Genomic DNA, 17424 nt, shown 5'->3' with positions numbered 1-17424 from the left:
TTGTTACCGGAAGTCAGTAATTGGCAGTGACATCACTTATTTGTTAAAGGGTATAAAAAGCAAACTCTTACAGGACCCATTGCTTACACCCACCTGAACAGGTTGGAGTTGATCAATGTGGGCCCAAGCACCCCAGCTTTAACCTATTCGTAAGTATCTTGATCAAAGGCTTATAAATGTTTTGTTATTGTTTGGATGTAGTAAATTGCTTAGTATCTAGGTTTTTTAGGCATGTTTAGAGCAATTGTATACATACCATTTGGCCTTTCACTTTAATAAAGGAATTTATGGTTAAATTAGTGTTTGGTCGTTTACCACATTAATATTAATTCAAATATTCTTAATAATTCCAACACATGGTAAATACTAAACGGGAGCGGTACCAAGCACAGAGGGCAATGTGAAAGAAGGCATGAAACTGCGAAGGGATGCTGGGAATAATCAAGAGAAATTTCGGTGAAGCATCCTGTTTGGGGGGAGGAGGAGACAGCATAGGCAAGGCAAAGCTGTGCGTGGAAGTGAGAAAGAAAAGCATGACTTTGATACAAAAAGAAAATGAAAGCCGGTAAAGATAGCTAAGAAGGGGATGGGTCAGGCAAGAAAGAACAGCAGTTTATTTAATGAGACCAATGAGAAAGGGGTTACAAGATCTGAGACAAGATATGGTCAATGGGAGAGGCAAGAGAAAGAAGAAAATAAAAAATGACACACAGTTTCCGGGACTGACAGACCAAGAAGGCTGATGATGTCATGGACAGAGAAGAGAGGAGAGGAGAGGTTTTGGGTGGGAAGAGAACAGGTTTAGACATGATGCTCTGAATTCAGCCCAGATGCACTGGGTACCAATGAGGCTGTAACCACTTTAAATCTGATTTACTGGAGTTTGCAGTAGTAGTATGTCACACAGGCTTGAGAATTAAACTTGAAAGACATAATGTAGAGAGTGCAGAAAAGAGGACACCGAGGGCAGAGTCCTGGAGGATAGATGGAGAGGTGGCAACGGAACAGGCCACAAGGAAAAAACTCTTTAAGGACAGGTCAGTATTCTAAAAGGAGAACTAGCAGGGGCAGACCTGAGCAGAAGTGTGCGGAGGAGAATGAACTGATCAACAGAATGAAAAGAAGTGCAGAAAATGAAAGAGAAAAGAAGAAGCTGATCAACATAACTAGGAAGTGGTCGTTAGTGAATGTGGTACGTACAGTTTCAGCAGAATGAAGATAGTGATCTCAAGACTTAAGAGAGTCAAAGCATTAATTAGCAGGAATATGTGTACACTAACTACTCATACATAATGTGGATGTAAGGAGGGAAAAGGACACTAGTTGGAGTAACATAAAATACAGTGAATTTTTTTTAGGATAGTGGAAAATGAGAGCATGTTTGAACACCGAGGGGAAGGAGCCAAGACAGACGGACAGCAGCTAAGAGAAATGAAGCAGTGGGAAAAGACTGGACCAAAGCCACTAGTTCTGAGGTAAGAAAAGGATAGAAAAAAGACTTCAGAATCAGAGATGGGGCAAAGGAGGAGAGGGTGGGATGGGCCCCAGAGAATAAGAGAGGTTGTTGATTTTGCCCTTATTGTAAGTGGCATCATCTTGAGCAGAAATAGTAGAAACAGAGGAAGGGGACAGAGTAGGAGGCTTATGTAGTTAAATGTGGTGGATAAATTGTCAGGTGTTAGACGCACAGAACTAGAAGAGGGAAGAGAAAGAATTATTTGGAAAAGAACAAAGCAGAGATGAGGTAGGAAAAAACAAAGTGGTAGTGGAGGAAATGTGAGTGGGAGTGGAGCTCTCTCAAGCATTGCTTTTATCTTTGAGTAAATCACAAAAAATTGTTTTTTCAAACTTAGCCGAGGAAACACTCTATTATTAATGACACTGTCCATACCAACCTTTCAACTGGGAATTTCTTGGCTTTGAGGTAATCTTGTCCAGAACAGTGGTTAGAAGTAAGTCTATATATTTTATCCTCACTGAGCTAAAAAATGTCTGAAGGGATTACATACAAATTTTTAAACTACTACTTTGGGCAGACAGCAAGCATGGAAAATTTCAGCCTAAAAAGCAAAATGTTCATAAAATCTAAGCTTATAAAAAGATGGGTCATAATGGCAACTTATTTGTAAACCTAACTACAGCAGTCATTATGGGCTCCCAATATAATAATTCAACATAACTGCCAATAGGAACAAAATGTTTACTGGTTAAAAAGAAATATCTGCTTTCTGGAATACTTCATAAGATGTCTGTTAGTTTGAAATGAAATTTACCAACTCTGGATCTCTTTACCTAAATGTTTCCTCCTGGAGCTGTTCTAACTGTGTCTGTAGTTGCAGGTGCCTTCGCCCTGCAGGGCTGTTGGGATCTTCTATAGAATCAGATTGGTTCAAACGTTCCATCAGGATCTGGTTCTCAGCTAGTAAACTACTTTTCTCCTCTTGAAGTGCTGCAACCTGTTACAACAAAAGTGCAAAACTGGAACAATGAAATTGTCAGCTTAAAGAGCAAAACTTGTGTGCAAGTGATGGAGCTAATATGACCCATAACTGGCGATAGACAGACTTTTAATAAACTTATATGAGAGCAATGCATCCTAGCCTTAATATTTATCCAATTGCTACGTGATGAACCCAAGGTATTATAACAATGGGGGCATAACAACATCAATTTTTAAGAATATAGATTCTAAATTATATTTATTAGAGACATCTAAAACCAAACACAATTTAGCCAGTTATCAAACAAAAAGACTAATACATTAAAGTCTTAGTCTACCTTCGAAACCAAAATGCTAGTGTGCTGTAATAAAATCTTATTAAAGCGCACTTTTACTCTGAATATTGACTTTGATAAAACGGCATTTCTGAGCTCCAGGTTTATTCTCTTCATGTCTTCCAGATCAAGTTTGCTCAATTTACTCAAAAAAAGATGACTTCAGACGTGTTCTTCACACAATTTTTGTATTGGTGTAACTATTTTGGTAAGGGGCACAACTTCCCCCCCCACAAATAGTTATACCTGTACAACTCCTAATGCTATAATACCAATATAGCATATTCCCTTCCTGTATGAGAATAGCTATACTAGTATAAAGCCCCTTTATACTGCAATCATAGAATCATAGAATATCAGGGTTGGAAGGGACCTAAGGAGGTCATCTAGTCCAACCCCCTGCTCAAAGCAGGACCAATCCCCAATCAAATCATCCCAGCCAGGGCTTTGTCAAGCCTGACCTTAAAAACTTCTAAGGAAGGAGATTCTACCACCTCCCTAGGTAACGCATTCCAGTGTTTCACCACCCTCCTAGTGAAAAAGTTTTTCCTAATATCCAACCTAAACCTCCCCCACTGCAACTTGACTCAGGCGGATTGTATTTTTATAACTAAAGTGGTATAGTTAAAGAAGTACAACTTCTGGGTATACTTTTAAAAAGACCAGTCTCCAAGCTGCCTCCTTTCTTGAGCTGCCTTAGAGTCCCCTTCTTTCTCAGTCTACCTCCACAATTTCCATAAATTTATTGTGCACATATAATAAACTACCTACCTGCATATCTAATTCATGGCACCTCTGAGCAATTTCTTCTTTTGTTGCTAAGGCTTCATTTAATTCTTCTGTAGTTTTCTTCAACTATTTAAAATTAATATAAACATTTTTATTTTCACAATAACATTACTATAATACATGTAATTCTCTGTAACCATAAAGGATGTTGAATTATATCATTACTGTAAAGTATGTTTTTATGCTCATATTTATTTATTTTGAAAAAAATTGACTACTCTACTGTTATAATAAGACAAAGGGGCACTTATCATTAAAGAGCTCACATAATTCATATGTGAGAGATAAACATAGCTGAAGGCAATGCTCTGTTCCAAAACAAAGTATTAAGGCAATCATTTTCATTCTCCATGTTGAGCTCAAGAACCCACACAACCTGAATGTTGGAAAGTACACCACCTCTGTACATTTAAAAAACTGTCAACACCACTTTTCTTTACAAAGAGTGAATAGTTTCAGTTTTCACTGTGTTTGCAAATACACAAAGGACTGGGAGATGGATTACAAGGAATAGACAATTAAGGTAAAACCTATCTAGCCACTGGGTAAACTACTTTTGCAGCACAAAGGGGAAACAATTGCTGTGGTAGAGGAAAAGTCTAAATCTGAATGACATCATTTAACATATACATTTATTCAGTTATGTCTCTAAAGGATTTTATAATAACGGAAAGATTTATGGCTTCCAAGTTTCTCTAGGATTGTAAAATTAAGTACATACAAAGAAAATCAGTCCGAGAAGCAAGCACAAAGACACTATGTATTTTTGGAATACATGTCAAGAATTCTTAGAAGCCTTACAAGGGCCTCCTACTTCTCTCAATGATTCAATCTATTGTAGAGAATGGCATCCTTTTCATTTTTCAGGTTTATAACGGACAGCTGACATATAAAAATGAACTCCATCTCTTAGACAGTATGTATGGCCACACAGATAACTTACAATATAATGATTCATTAAACACAGTACCATTCTCCAGATTATCCCTCTACCATTTTAGGGACTGTGGTTGAGGCTGTAGAAACACAACACAAATGACAGAATGTGCTCTCAAAATGCGCACACAATAGCTGATGTACATTTGGTCCAGCATTTTTCACAAATACTTCAGCCACTGAGGAATTTTCCCAAAATTTCTCAAAGTAGGAAATTCACAACAGTTCCCAGGACTGCCACAAGGATATTTGAGCCTGATCTAACCCACCAAAGCCAAGTGATATTTCTCTATTGACTTCAAAGAGAGTTGGCTAGGGCAAAAAAGTTTTGTCTACAGCTAATAAATGTTACTAATTCTATTTAGTTTCTTCCTGATTATCTTGTGACTTGTGAGGTCTTCATTTTTTGCTATGTCAGAAATAATGCCAGTTTTGAGCATGATAGCTACAAACTATTCATAATGCTTATAATGAATTTTATTTTCCAAATAAATATTTTTGTTTTGCAGATGCATTGTGAACAATCACATTCAGAATTATATATACCAATGTTCTTTTATTTACTTATTTATTTGTTTAAATGTAGCACATACTACTGATGGACATAAGCCACAGATAAATATATGTAATTGCAACTTTTGATTAACTTTCTTTTAAAAAATCATACTTTAACAAAGAAAAAACATTACATTTAAACTTTGAATGTGTGTTCCTTTGTTTGAATCTTCCCAAAAGACTTTCAAAAAAAGAGAAGAAGAAGATGATGAGGCAGCCTGCTTACAACATACCATATACCAGACTGACTGCACACTGATTTCCTATGATTAAAGAAAAAGAAACATCTGGTCTTAGGTACCTGACGATCAAGGTCAACGTAAGCATCATTTCCAACAGAGACTGGAGATTCTTTACTCATCAACTGCAATTAGATTACACTGGATTAGAAAAAGCAAAAGATTTATTTGTATATTAAAAGCTAAGTTTTCATTTATAAAAAAACCCAGATCAATCTTAAATTTAAGAAAGGTTTGTTCTGAAGATAAAGGCTTAAGTTTTCACATCACATTTTTATGTATGGTATACACAGAAAGAATTATAAATCTGCAGGACAAACACTCTAAAGGAATATGAAAAAAAAAAATCTTATCTGGTACATTTCTCTCTGTAAAAGCGTGCCTGTCTATCATCCATCATGAAAAGCTCGGGATGCTTTTTGCAGAATACTGGCAGCAGTCCATATGGCAGTAAAGATCTACTCCGGAAATTTCACTCTAACAGTGATTCTCAACCTTTTTCATACTTTGACCCCATGTAACACCAAAACAAAAAATCTGGGGTCCCTGCTCCTCCCATTTAATTAAAAAAAAAAAAAAGGGGGGGGGGCAGATTATGACTCTCCCTCCTGACTTGTTTGCAATTTCTAAGTTAAGAGCCCATGCTCCGGAATGAATATTTTCAAAACTGAAACACTACAAGTTGCATGATATATTAATTGAACTATATTGTTTGGAGAAACATAACCTGTGGATTTTTTAGGGTTGGTGGAAAGAGAGAATCATATCTTTCTTAGTTATAGCTTTCTAGGGAGGCTCCAGATTGGCTGAGATGCTTCTCCAGAGGAAAAAATTAGCAGGTAAGAAAATAAATCCTCTTTCTGAACACACAACCAATCTTTTACAATATCAAAATGGCTAGAGGGGAGTTCAAATATAAAAATAGTGCAAAAGGAAATTCCCAGATTGAGGGGAAAAAAAACTATGTTAAGACAGAAGTTAAGACTGAGATACATACTAGTAATATACAGATAAAAATAATTAGTTATGTTGACATTAACCCCAAAACAAGTACTACAGGTTTGTACTGCTTGTTTTGGGGATTATTAGAACATACTCATTTTTTGGTATGTTTTTTCTATTACATGAATAATAGAAATTAGAAATGAAAAGGACTAACCAATCTAACCATACATCTAACCAATCCTGATTCCAATGCAAGACCGTTCCCTTCAGTGTAATTCCTCATGCTTCATCCAGCCTGAGGTTAAAAATCTCTCCACAACCCACTTCCACTACATTCTGTTGATGACCACTCTAGTTATACAGCTCATTGCATCCGATGAAGTGAGCTGTAGCTCACGAAAGCTTATGCTCAAATAAATTGGTTAGTCTCTAAGGTGCCACAAGTACTCCTTTTCTTTTTGCGAATACAGACTAACACGGCTGTTACTCTGAAACAGCTCATTGTCATAATTTCTTCTGCTACCTAGCACTCAGTTTTCTTTTGATTAAATGCCATCCCATAACTTCTGGTTACATTACAATGCACAGTAACAAATTGCTCCCCATCCTCAACATTCATGCCATTCACATATTTGTACACTTTTGCACCCCACTCTCTAGCTGTCATTTAGCCAACCTATAAATATTTAGGCATAGTCAATCTTATCTCCAAAGTCTCTCCAGCCCTTGACCATTTTTGTTGCTCTTCACTAAATTCTTTCCAGTTTATCTACAACCTTCTGGTGACAAGCTGCTCAGAAATGAAATATTCCATCTACAGAGCCCAAATTCTTATGAAGAGGGATTATAAAGTCCCTGTGCTGTGATTTGGTGTTTCTGCAATGCCAAGTTAATGGCCTTTTTCATTGCCACAAACCATATCGTTGTGAACTCGTATCTAATTTATTGCCTTAGTTTTCTAAGTTGAATATCATTTTGTAGTCCCCTGCCAAAGGTTCTAACCTTGCTAGGCCCCTTAGTATTATTTCCTTTCTCCTCAGAGGCATTCACACCACCTTCCAATCACCTGATTTTTTTAGTGGCTGTTTATATTCTCTTCCAGATCATTAATGACGATGTTAAGACTGAACCCAACACTGACCCCTGTGGTGCCCACTTAAGCCATCTCCCCTTCCCAGATGCCATCTATCATAACATTTTAACAGACCAGCCATTAGTTTCCAGTCTCACTATGATAGCATCCCTAACCAAGACAATTTGATTTTTATAAGACTTCACAAGAAGCTATATAAAATGCTTTACTAAGAATTATACGATCCGACCTTTAATTTCAACCCATCATTCATGATTCAGCCTACAGAAACCTCTAATATTTTCCCCCAATTAACCTATTCTTTGATAAATGAGAGGAACAGATCCCTGATCTTAAAAGCACAGGCGAAACAATCTGGACTACAAGTTCATTTAATCAGTTTATATTTTAATATTTTTATAGAAAATATCTGGCATTCCTTTTATTATTCTAATTACACCTTTTTCATGCCCACAGTTATGACAAGCAGCATTACAAAAATAAATATATATAACCGTGCTAGGTGTTATTAAAACCTTTATCCAATTTTAACTGGTTTGCTCATGAGGGCTGAGTTATTAGTGTTGTCATGGATACAAGGTTGGCAACTAAGATTATCATGAGATGTGTGCATGAATGCCCTAGAAACATGCACTTGATTCTTCTTGTTTATCATACACATGACTGTTCTCTCTCTATTCTATAAACGTAATTTGCAGCTTATTTTATTATGTCCTAACATGAAGATGTTTGATACTGCTGTTGCATTATATATAAGATGCATGCTAATTTTATTTCCCTTTGTCAGACTAAGCTATCTGTTTTCTGGAGATTTTTTATTTTCAAGAGACCCAATGGTATATCTAACATCTTCTACAACTTCTAGTATGGTATGACTTTTGACTTTTTCCACCATCACTGATTATTCCATAAAGCAGCCTCTACAACGAATAGTTTTGACTGAAGACAAAATGAACCTTGAAAATAATTAGGCTGAAACACAGGAAAACTGATATTTGCTATGTCTCTGAAAACAACATTTTTGGGACCAATCTAAGGAGCAAGTCCTTCTTGCTATGCAACCTCAGACAGGTTTGAAACTGCCTCAAGTACTCTGCAGTAAAGAGCATGATCTTATTTTGATGGTCTGGTGGACATGCTTACTGAAGGGGAAAAGGAACTTGTTATAAAGTCTCTACGTTTAGTTATTAGGAAATGAAGGTGTTTTCCTATTTATTGGTAAAGAACTATCAACCTTCCAAATGACTATTTATATATGAGGCTTGGGAAAAGAACAGCATAATTTGCCAGATGCATTATGAAGCAATTGCAAAGCTGTATTGTCACAGAAATAGATTTCATGGGAAATATTAAATTTTTGTTTGCCATGAAAAATCAATCTGTGTAAAATGTGAAATTGAAAAACTTTATACTAGATTTTTCATTGCTTTGAAAACCACACACTTCGGCCCCCATCCTGCAAACTTATGAGTTCAATGGAACTACTTATGTGCATGAATGTTTGCAAGGCCTTAGAATCTCAATGCTGGAAACACATGAATTCAGCTCCATTGAAATGAACAGACTATCAAGGCACTGTTTGGTTTATACCGGGTTTATAAGGTGTTTGAAATGTTTCAGAATCTACCTGAAGAAACAAAGATTTTCCATTTATTTTTTAGCTTGGGGTTTTACTTAAAAAATTCGGATAAAGTATACAGTTGTTCAAAAACACAGGAAATTCAAATAAAATGAAGATTCTTTTAAATTCATTTTCTTGTACAAAATTTCACATGTGAAATTACCATTTTGCAGTGTGAAAAAAATACCACCTTAGGTATAGGCTATTACAGGTGATAGATGGGCCAGTTCTGCTGGGGTGTGAAACACATTTCCATGAGCAGTATTACTTATTATGCATAAATTAATAAAGTATCATCTATAAGCATTTGCATATATTTAACTGAAGTAGAAAAATAAACTATGCAATACAGTAGAAAGATTTATTTAACAGGTCTTTTTATGTAATTAATACTTAAGACAGTCTAACTGCATGGAAAGAGTTTTGCAATGCTTGGATGATGCAGGTATGCAATACCTACACTTCTCACCTGTCTACATGGCCATCCTAACAGCACTTCATTTGGTGACTCCTCCACATACCTGAGTCACTCAAATCCCTCTGCAGAGGTCTGTTCCAAGCAGTCCACCAGACCATGAAAAAGTTCTGAATGTCCTGGATCCAAGAAGACCCTAAACCTTTTGAACTTTCTAGGACCCATAGAGGCTACCTGCTTGAGGCAAAATAAGAACACAATTCTTTGGCAATAACTCTTTATCTGACTTTAGAAGTCTGTTGTCCATCCAGCTATGTTTTTCTCCAAAGATGGAGATTGCAGCTCTGAAGATTTTCCTGGGATCTGAACTCTTGACTCTGAGAAGGATTTCAAGATTTTTGAATAAGCATCTCAGAACTTTCCAGTTGGTTCTGAATTCCTTAGTCTTCTAAACTCTTTGAATGATAGAGTCAAGCCACTTCGATCTGGAGTATTACTTGGAAAGGAGCTCTTTTGATCAACTGAGTTTCAAAGACCCCTCCAAAGGAGAGCCCTCAGTCACTTTTTTCTTGGCACAGGGCACAAATACTGAACAAGCTTCATAGCCACTGGACAAATGCTTCATTAAGCCATTAAACAATGGGCATGATTATTAATATGGATCCCTTATTAGATTAAGGAACACATCTCCTGAATGTGTCCAAACTTATTTTTTGTCCACTGTAGCAGAGTGGAAAGGGCTACTAAAAACTGGGGACCAATAAAAGACAGCTATAAAAAATCCTATCAAAACAAATGGGGGAAGGGGTCAGAGAAAAGGAGACACACATGCACAAAAACTGCCAAAAAAACCCACGTGGTCAGGAAACCAGGAACTGACTCCCTGACAGCACTGGCTTAGGGAAGGACAGGGAATGAAAGATAATCTAGGGGGATGGGTTTTTTTTTTTTTTTTACCCTCATTTCCAGAATGCTAAATCTGAGAAGCAAGTGTGCTTGCCCCCTACCAGTTTTAGTACTCTACATGGTTCCATGGTCATCAAACAGTTCATATGACTCCTAGACTATGGATTGCAGAGACAAGTCATGATGAAGACCTGAGCAACCTCTGGCTCTGTATCATTTATTTCCCTTTTTGGGAACTGTAGGAAAAACACATTTTATATACTGGGTAGACAAATCTGAATTTATCACACTGAAGACAGCGTAGTGTTCAACTGCTGATTTATCAAGATCTAAGTGGAATTAGATGCTTAAACATGGTGATTTTTGCTAACATGCAAAACTGATCATCAGTTATGTTAACATCAGTTAAACTGATCATCAGTTATGGATTGGGAACGAAAGACATATTGGCAAAGACCTTAGTGAACTTTTGCCTTCTTGTGGAGCATGTGCCAAGAAACCATTTACTTTGGAGGTCAGCAAAATCTCTGCCCTTTTTAGATTTCTTGTCTCTCTCACATTAGTTTGTCCTGAGTTACGAACCATCCATGAAACCTGTTTCCAGTCACACAAGAGGCCACTCAGCTCCTTTTATGTCAGTGAGGTTGAGCTACTAAAGTGGTTTGAAGGGAGTTGCTCCACCTGAATCCGAAAAGTGCTTTATAGCGTCGGGTCTCAGCTAAGGCACTATTAGCTAAAGCCCCATAGGCAAGACCCAGAACTAAGGCACGGAAGTCCTATTGAGCTGAGTATCCCTGTATTAGGCAGGCACCTGTTTCAATAGCCAAAACTTGGAAGACGTAATGGCAGCCATTAACAACAGATTTCACTGTAGTTGCTTCCTTTCTCCTATGCTTCCATCTAGTGTCTCAGCATGACTCATCAGTTAAAGCAAGATTGTGAAATCATTCCTTAAAAAAACTGTATATAGTCAACTTGCTGATCTAAACTAAACATTGCTAAGCTTACCAAAAAAGGTGGCCTTTCCCCACTTCTCAGCTTTAGGAACAAATGCTCTTGTGAGGTCTCATGTTACTAAAATGATGTTATTTTTACAAAATATATTACAGTACATTTATTGACTACTATGAAGTATTACCAGGAATAATTAAAACTAAAAACTAGACTACAGCTAACAAAATAGAAACTATATTTTGCAATGCATTTTCCTCTTTTTACTATACTTGTTCACTTACTTGCCCATTTACAAAATTCAGAAATTCAATGAGTCTCCCCGTTACTAGGTGCAAATGAACGATGTTCTACAGTACTTGTTTTGCTACTTACACAACAAAATATAGTGTGTTGTTAGGAGCCATAGGAAAGGAAAGGTAAAGGAAGGGGAGCCCTGTATCAATATCTAGAAGTTTAATCTTCTAGATTTAAAGAAAAGTGGGAATTTGCCTGAATTCTATTATATAAATAAGGCTTGATTAGCAAAACTCTGTTTTCCCTAATCAAAAGAGGAAAACATTCCTTATTCTAACTTTATAAATGTTACATTCCATGCCTCTGCTATTATTTTTTTATACTGAAGTTAACAAAACTGAGAAAAAGTATATTCCGATACTGAATTGAAAAGCTGAATTGTTACATATTATGGACACTTCAGCATACCTCCTGAATAGCTGTCATGACAACATGTTGAACAGACTCCTCCATCATCATGATGGTCTGGATGTACTCTGAAAACAAGAACATTCTTGCATGTCATTATTTACACTTAAACTTAAGATGGTCAAACAGAACAAAGGGGTAAATAGCCACCTCTCTCCTGCAAATTGTGCAGGTGCTATTCCTGGGACTTGTGCCCAGTCAGTATCCAGACCCCACCCCAATAAACCCAGGAGCACAGTAACAAAAAGCCAAACTTCCAAGTAATGATGCAAGTCTTGCAAGACATTTCTAAAGGTCCATGCGTGTGCACATAAGAGGCAGGCCAAGTGAAAGACGGAGACATTTTCAAAAACTCGAGTCATTTCAGGACCAAGCAGTATATATTCTAATATTGATATTTAAGAAAATCATCACTGATGTGCAAGTACTCAGTTGTAAAACAAACAAGCTTGTAGGCCAGTTGCAGTATCAAAAACTGCAAATTATGTACAAGAACAGGGATAATACAGTTATCCCTGTTGCAAGGGCATCTTGTCTGGATACACATTTTCCTTTCTATGCTCTTTCCCATGGGTGGAGTAGCTGTGGAAAGCTTGTAAGTTAAGGGGGCAAACCATTAACTACTATTGTCCTGACTGATATTGGCAATAGGCAGCTGTGGTGAAATGACTAACAGTTGGGTCAAAGTAATCATTTTTGTCTTTAAATGCCCACTCAATAATTCCCACTGGAACTGTCTGTCCTCCAGTTGCAGCTCCCTTTTTTCCCCAGACAGAAGGACCAGGGCATGATATAAGAAAAGGTCCTGCCCTTCCATGATTTTCAGGATTCTCATACTACCTTTCAGTATGCATCCGATGAAGTGAGCTGTAGCTCACGAAAGCTCATGCTCAAATAAATTGGTTAGTCTCTAAGGTGCCACAAGTACTCCTTTTCTTTTTACCTTTCAATAGTGACTCATTTTGTGTACCTTGTGCATCTGGTCAGATACTCTACTCGTCTTTGTTGTATTTTCATGAATATATGCCCTCTGATTTTCCTCTTCCTGGATCTCATATTTGTAAGTTCCAATATCAGCTGATTTTATAGTACCTGCTAAGGACTCATTTGTTGATGGATATGAGGTGTGAGACCGGCATGCTGGGAAACCACTGAGCGGGTAGCAAATTCTCAAGAGTAGAAAAGGCCAGAGAGTTTTAAGTCATGTGCCCAAGGTGGGAACAAGTGTCAGAGTTGGGAACAGAATCCAGATCCTATAGCATATGGCTCCCAAACCTATATCATAACCATTCTTTTTGTGTGCAATGTGTATCTTGTCTATGAATTTGTAATTACCCAGGTAAGAATCTGCAACTGAGCCTTCCCACAATAATTAACTAAAAGCTGGGTTCAGTAGTTTTCATCTGTGAAACTATTTTTCATTTCTATTCATGGAACCAAAAGGAAATATATACATCAGAAGCATACATAACCAGCTCCACAGTTCCAGCTTGCAAACTCAAATGAAGCTTATAATGTGATGTCAACTATCATCAATAAGACAAAATGAAGTCATGACCCACAGAAAAATAAACTGTGCCTCTGACAACAATCCCAGACACACCGTTTTCCCCACATCATTTATATAGCAAGTCTGACTTGCATTAACTACACAGAGAGAATAATGTATATTTAAAATTGATTACCTTGCTTCTGCTCACAATTCACAGCACATCCCAAAATGAGCTGAAGCATTCTTCCAAGCTCTGCAACATCTGAGTGCTCTCCAATCAGGTTAACATCAGGAAGGGTAAAGTCATTAATCTGCTGCCCTAAAATCTGCACAAAGACACAACATATATATATATGTATCAAAATATGTAGATAAGGCAAGAAGCCAGTAGAAAGAGCTCACCTTCGATCTCTGGCAAAGTTTTCAAACCCAACTTCGAGTCTCAAGCAAAATAAATTGGATAACCTCAGCCCACTTACCTTTGGACAGAATTCTACAACACAAATTTCATCTACATAATTTGATACAACCAGTCTTTCAGAGAATCCAGAGAAGGCTGTCTCAACTAATACCAACAAACAACTACTCTCACCACTACAGATCTGTTCTTCCAGGTTGGGAAAGGCCAGCAAAGAAGACAGTAACATGAGGAAGTTCAAAAGACAGCTGACCAACAGTACCTGTCTGATGGACTTTTAAAAAAATGAAGTTGTTTTCTACAATTCAAATAAAGAATTCTTCAGATACAAAAATATGTCATCAGACAGAATAATTTAATTGCATCTGGGAAATAAGCTGTAAATCACAGAAGTGGAAAGCTAAAATTCCAAAGATATAATGTGTGTGTCTAGCCCTGATGGATGACAAAACAAAAGACTGTAAAACTGTCACTAATCCCTTGGTCTACCAGTTTTACAGGCCTGGTCCAAAAGACATTTAGCAAATCCAAGATGTAAGACAACTGATTTTCAATCTGTGGAAACAGTCTGAAATGGTACAAGACAAACTGAATAGCAGAAAGGTGGTCATAAAAGGAAAAAAATGCTTGACATAGAAGCAGGGAGAAAGAATGGAAAGAAGCTGAAAGAGAAGAGAATCATACCTGACATACAATTATTGTAAGCCAATTTACAATCTAGAAGGATTTACACATTAATGAGCATTAGTTGGGAGAATTAAGCAGTTCTGCTAGATCAGAAAAAGCTTTGTAAGAGTTGAAAATATTACTATGAAAATTGGGATGAGTCAAACTTTTAGCACATAAATTGCAGATAGAAAAAAAACAGTCAATTTAACAGATCAAAAATGCAAACGGAGGAAAAAAGAGTGACTGTGAAAGGAATGTGTAATTTATTTGCTGATTTTTTAAGCCAAAAAATAGCTTTGGAAAAGATATTTACATAATAGTATCTAGTAAATGTATGTATAAGAATACTAAACCACTGTCTTGCAAATCAAGTTGTTTTAAAAAGACAACAGAGATTTGCTGCCTTAGAAGTCTTGCCCAAAGAATGGGCATTAACATGTCTAATGCCCGTGTACTATGTGGCAAACTGGACCTAAATTCTTGGGCAAGGTTCCCTCATTTTTCTGTCACTCCAGTGACCTAAAATGTGAATTCTGTAGCAGACCCAGGTAAATTGAAAAAAGAATATTTTTATTAAATAAAACAGAAAATGAATAATATAATCAATACAGTATTTCTTGAATGGTTATTTTGATATCCAATTTTGACATTGCCCCAACCTTTAAAATGTGATGCAGATTTTTATATTGCTTTGTAGATGCTCTTAGGGAAGCTGGGTAGGAGATATGTCATTTGGCACTATGAGGACATGGGTTTGGGATTGTGAAACAAACATGTTAGCTGCATATTGCTGTCAAAATGGTATGTTAAAATTAGGCGCCAGTGTCGATACCCCACTGAAATGTAAAAGGAATGAGTCATAGCTATTTGAGGATTTAGCAGCCTCAGGAAACAACCACCATATTGGTTTGGACTCTGACAGATGAAAAGTCTTCTTTGCACAAATACTAGAAACTTTAAGGAAAATAGCGGAAGCTTAGATTTTACAGCAGAATTCTCTGGGAAGAGGAATAGTCTATGGCAACTTCTTTGGAGATCATAAAGTACACAGGATCCTGGACAGGACCATCAACCTGTTCTCCTGCGAGGCTGTAATAGTGCAGGATGCTTTATGACAGCCATTAGAATCCCCTTGGATACTCCATAAACTATTGAGTTACTGTAAAATGAAACAAAAAAAGTGCTCTAATTCTCCAAGGCTTTTGTCTATGCTAGGTAAAAGCCTAATCTTTTCACATCTAGCTTGTGCAGAAGGACTTTGCCAGGATGTCCACTCAGATGAGAAAAATGTAGGCAGGACAACTGACAAATGTAAGTGGATCTTCATCACCATGCACTTTTGGAAGCAATCTGGGATGTTGCACAGATGCATCTTATTTTTGAAGAATTTCGTACTTAATGGATCAGTCACTAAAGCTTGAAGCTCAGTCATTTTCTGAATTCAAGTCACTGACTTTCTAAAATAAATTTACCATGTCAGAAACTTAAACTTACACATACTTAGTGGCTTAAAAAGGAGCTGACATCATTCTGTAAATACAACATTGGTATTCTAGGATATAAGGAACTTTTATAATGCATCAAGCTCTCACAAACCCAGAGGCTGTGGACTAACTGCTCTTCCTTCAACATGACCATGAAAGAAATATCTGCCGAATGAAGTGTAAAAGAAGATTCTTTTAAACCCAGATTGACAAGTGAAGGTAGCAAGCAGTGTGTGTGCAAGGCATGGAAAAGGATCCATATGGGGTTGTTACATAGCAGATAATAATTCCCAAGAAAAATGTATGTATGTCTTTCTGATAGATTCATTCTGAGCAGATAACAGGACTTGGCATGTTTGCTCAGAAACATCAGAGTTCTGAATTCCTACCCTCCTGAGACTTTAACATGAGCTAACTTTAACGTGATACTCAGAAGTTCCGAAAATCAGTCTGTTAAGTTTGAATTTGGGAGTCTAACGTTAGTCTAACATTTTTGAAAATGTTGCCCCCTCCCCAAAAGTCTTAGCAAATGTATTATCTTCCTCCTCTCTAGAATATTTATACTGTTCAGACAGAAAACAAGTGCTTGGAGTATCCCATAATGTGCCTGTTTCACTGCATTCTTAATGCACCAGCTACCTCAGCACATAGCAGGGAATAAATATATCTTGTTTTCCTTCCCATGGAGTGCAGTCTTGGAGACAAGCAGCACAAGAGCTTCCCCATAGAACACACTTGCCACAATAGTAGATCTCTAACAGTCCAAAATTAAAACTTTTAACTAACTCCTCTCTCCCCACCTCAATTATTTTCCCCATAGAAAAAAATGAAAGCGATAGTCTTTACTAGGAGCAGAGGAGAAAGTCAGACAGACAAGCTTTATTTTTTATGCATTCAGCTCCAATATGGAGTCACCAAGAACATCTACTATTTTCATGTCAAGATGCTTAAGATTATTAGTGTTTTTATTTTCAACACAATTTGGAAGTTGGGTTTGTTCCTTAGTGGCATATTTGATGAAGCATGCAATAAAGCTTTGGAGCAGTTTAGTACTCAAGGATAGTCCATGATGAGTTCATTTATTTTGGTAGAATAGGTTTAAAGAGTATGGAAGGGCGGATAAGATACAGAATAGCTATTTAGAAAAATGAACAATTTCATTTCATAAGGAAAGGGACAGATTTTTTGAAAGAGCTCAGCTCCAATGGGAGCTGCTGGGTGCTGAGCACATGTGATATATCTGGACCTAATGCTAAACGAAACAATATTCTGTAACATGTTCAACAAGCATAATGAATATATTCAGCAAAAGGAAAGGTCTGTATAGAGCACTGAGAAATAGTTCTTACCTCATGATTATAATCCAGTATTCCTTTTAAAATTTTCTTCAGATTGCTTATCTGTTTGATGGAAGAGAGAGAAATTAAAATA

General features: G+C 36.9%; 1 protein-coding gene and 1 long non-coding RNA gene across 6 annotated transcripts in view; one reads left to right on the top strand and one right to left on the bottom strand.

The window, feature by feature from the left end:
* Window positions 1-17424, bottom strand: part of HOOK3 (hook microtubule tethering protein 3) — a 192917-nt gene that overhangs the window by 129790 nt on the left and 45703 nt on the right. For all 5 annotated transcript variants that reach the window (XM_043546661.1, XM_043546660.1, XM_037902286.2 and 2 more), the window contains exons 4-9: window positions 17343-17393; window positions 13616-13748; window positions 11931-11998; window positions 5357-5419; window positions 3547-3630; window positions 2293-2456 (exon numbers count right to left, since the gene is read on the bottom strand). In XM_043546661.1, coding sequence (XP_043402596.1) covers window positions 2293-2456; window positions 3547-3630; window positions 5357-5419; window positions 11931-11998; window positions 13616-13748; window positions 17343-17393 — 563 coding nt within the window. The remainder of the gene's footprint in view (window positions 1-2292; window positions 2457-3546; window positions 3631-5356; window positions 5420-11930; window positions 11999-13615; window positions 13749-17342; window positions 17394-17424) is intronic.
* Window positions 205-5567, top strand: LOC119566606. Its single transcript, XR_005225873.1, has 3 exons — window positions 205-1192; window positions 1359-1475; window positions 5236-5567. It is a non-coding gene; the product is annotated as an uncharacterized LOC119566606 (long non-coding RNA).

The sequence above is a fragment of the Chelonia mydas genome, chromosome 5 (genome assembly GCF_015237465.2).
Source record: "Chelonia mydas isolate rCheMyd1 chromosome 5, rCheMyd1.pri.v2, whole genome shotgun sequence".
NCBI lineage: Eukaryota > Metazoa > Chordata > Testudines > Cheloniidae > Chelonia > Chelonia mydas.
The sequence above is the reverse complement of the archived record's forward strand: the minus strand, read 5'-3'. Positions and strand labels throughout refer to the sequence as shown.